Here is a 1,668-nt window from a genome sequence, read left to right on the forward strand (position 1 = left end):
GCAATCCAACCCACCTGCTCATGCTTACTTGAGTATTAATCCCACTTACTGGTTGTTTTCAAAAGAGACAGTATGCATGACAACCTTCACATGTCCTGACGGTACAGTCCACCCCTGGTCCCGTCGGTGTGACGGCATAAAGGACTGCTTCAATTATGAAGATGAAAGGGAATGTGATGGTAAGATTCTTTCATGTATACCTGCAATGCTAGAATTCATTCTTCCTTCATTGTTTTGAACTTATTATAACAAGTGTAATTTTCATTCTTTTTCTTTGTTTTATAGATGTTAAATGGCATATAATGCATGGCTTTTTACTTACTCATTTTTACAAGAATGTATATAATCTAATGCAAGGTCATCTTTTGGCAGCCATGCACTAACATACACATATATACTCATGCATACACAATTCCTTATTAAATACATTTCTTTTCTTTTATTGCAAGTAAAGTTTTAGGTGTTTCTTTCTTAAGTCCAGACTAACATCATTAATGCACTTGGGAGACATGTATGTTTTTATAAATACTGTTAATTTTTTTTTTTTTTTTGTCTATCTTAGATATTGAGAATGTCAGATCAGCTGTACCTTAAAATCTTAAACTGTTGATCCAAAATACCAAACAAGACTACTTAAAAATTTAAGTTCTTTACAGATACTAGAAATGATATTTTAGTCTTTGTTCTCACTGAGAGCTTTTTGACATAGTCATGACCAATGCATTTTCAGAAGTTATAGACAACAATTAGAAAAACAACAAAAGAAGATATATAAGTCTTATATCTTCCTTTTCTCAGAGACATCTCTCAAGGCAAGCTTTCACACATCTATAACAAAGAAACACTTACATACTTAATAAACAGTTCCTACATAATTTGTGCATGTGCATGTCAGAGGCTGTATGTAGCTCTGTAAGAAAAAATGGCACTATTCTCCTTCACCCACAGTGTGCTTTAATAGTGGCCACAAATGCAGTGATCGGCACTGTATTCATTTTGAACGCATCTGTGATGGGCATCAAGATTGTTATGATGGAAGTGATGAGTTTCCTGAGAACTGTCTGGGTGGGTACAGTTGTTTATATTTAAATGAAAAAAATTATAAAACCTTTTTTTTTTCTTTAAATTATTGTCTGCAACTTAATTAAAGATACTGGCTATCACTTTTATGCTTCTGCATTGAAGTTGATTTATTGCTCTTAGTATTTAAAGTTTTGTAATTTAAAGGAACTTGTTTTCATTTCTCATAATACAGGTTGGTTGGGCTTTCAGTATGAAACTTGAGTGAATGTCTGTTGCCCACAATTATAAGGTATAGAGTAAGTTTTGTATTTGATCATGGTTTAAAAAGAAGAGAAGAATGTTTCTGTATAGGCTTTAACATTCACTTAGTCAAGCATGATTCAGATAACATAGATGCAACATAACAATTTTTGCATAGTCATTAACATAGGAAGAAATGTATAATTTCTTTCAAAGAACTCACACATCTATTCATAAAGATCCTACCAGGCTTAGTGACAGTGATGGGATAACTAATACATTAATGCTATCATAGCTTATGATGCTGTGATATTATCATTCAGTTCCTACAAAAAAATATATGAAGTTCGTATTTTCCATAAAAGCAGTTGAAATCAAGTTCCTTAAAAAGAAAACGTTATAGTA

At 32.2% G+C, this 1,668-nt stretch overlaps 1 protein-coding gene across 1 annotated transcript in view; it reads left to right on the forward strand.

Annotated features, from left to right (window-relative positions):
- Positions 1-1,668, forward strand: part of LOC119594807 (basement membrane-specific heparan sulfate proteoglycan core protein-like) — a gene marked incomplete at its 5' end in the record, with an annotated part of 219,836 nt that overhangs the window by 151,860 nt on the left and 66,308 nt on the right. The window contains 2 exon segments of the mRNA XM_037943897.1: positions 66-179; positions 949-1,065. Of these exon segments, the coding sequence (XP_037799825.1) occupies positions 66-179; positions 949-1,065 (231 nt within the window).

This window comes from Penaeus monodon, chromosome 34 (genome assembly GCF_015228065.2).
Source record: "Penaeus monodon isolate SGIC_2016 chromosome 34, NSTDA_Pmon_1, whole genome shotgun sequence".
In the NCBI taxonomy this organism is placed as follows: Eukaryota; Metazoa; Arthropoda; class Malacostraca; order Decapoda; family Penaeidae; genus Penaeus; species Penaeus monodon.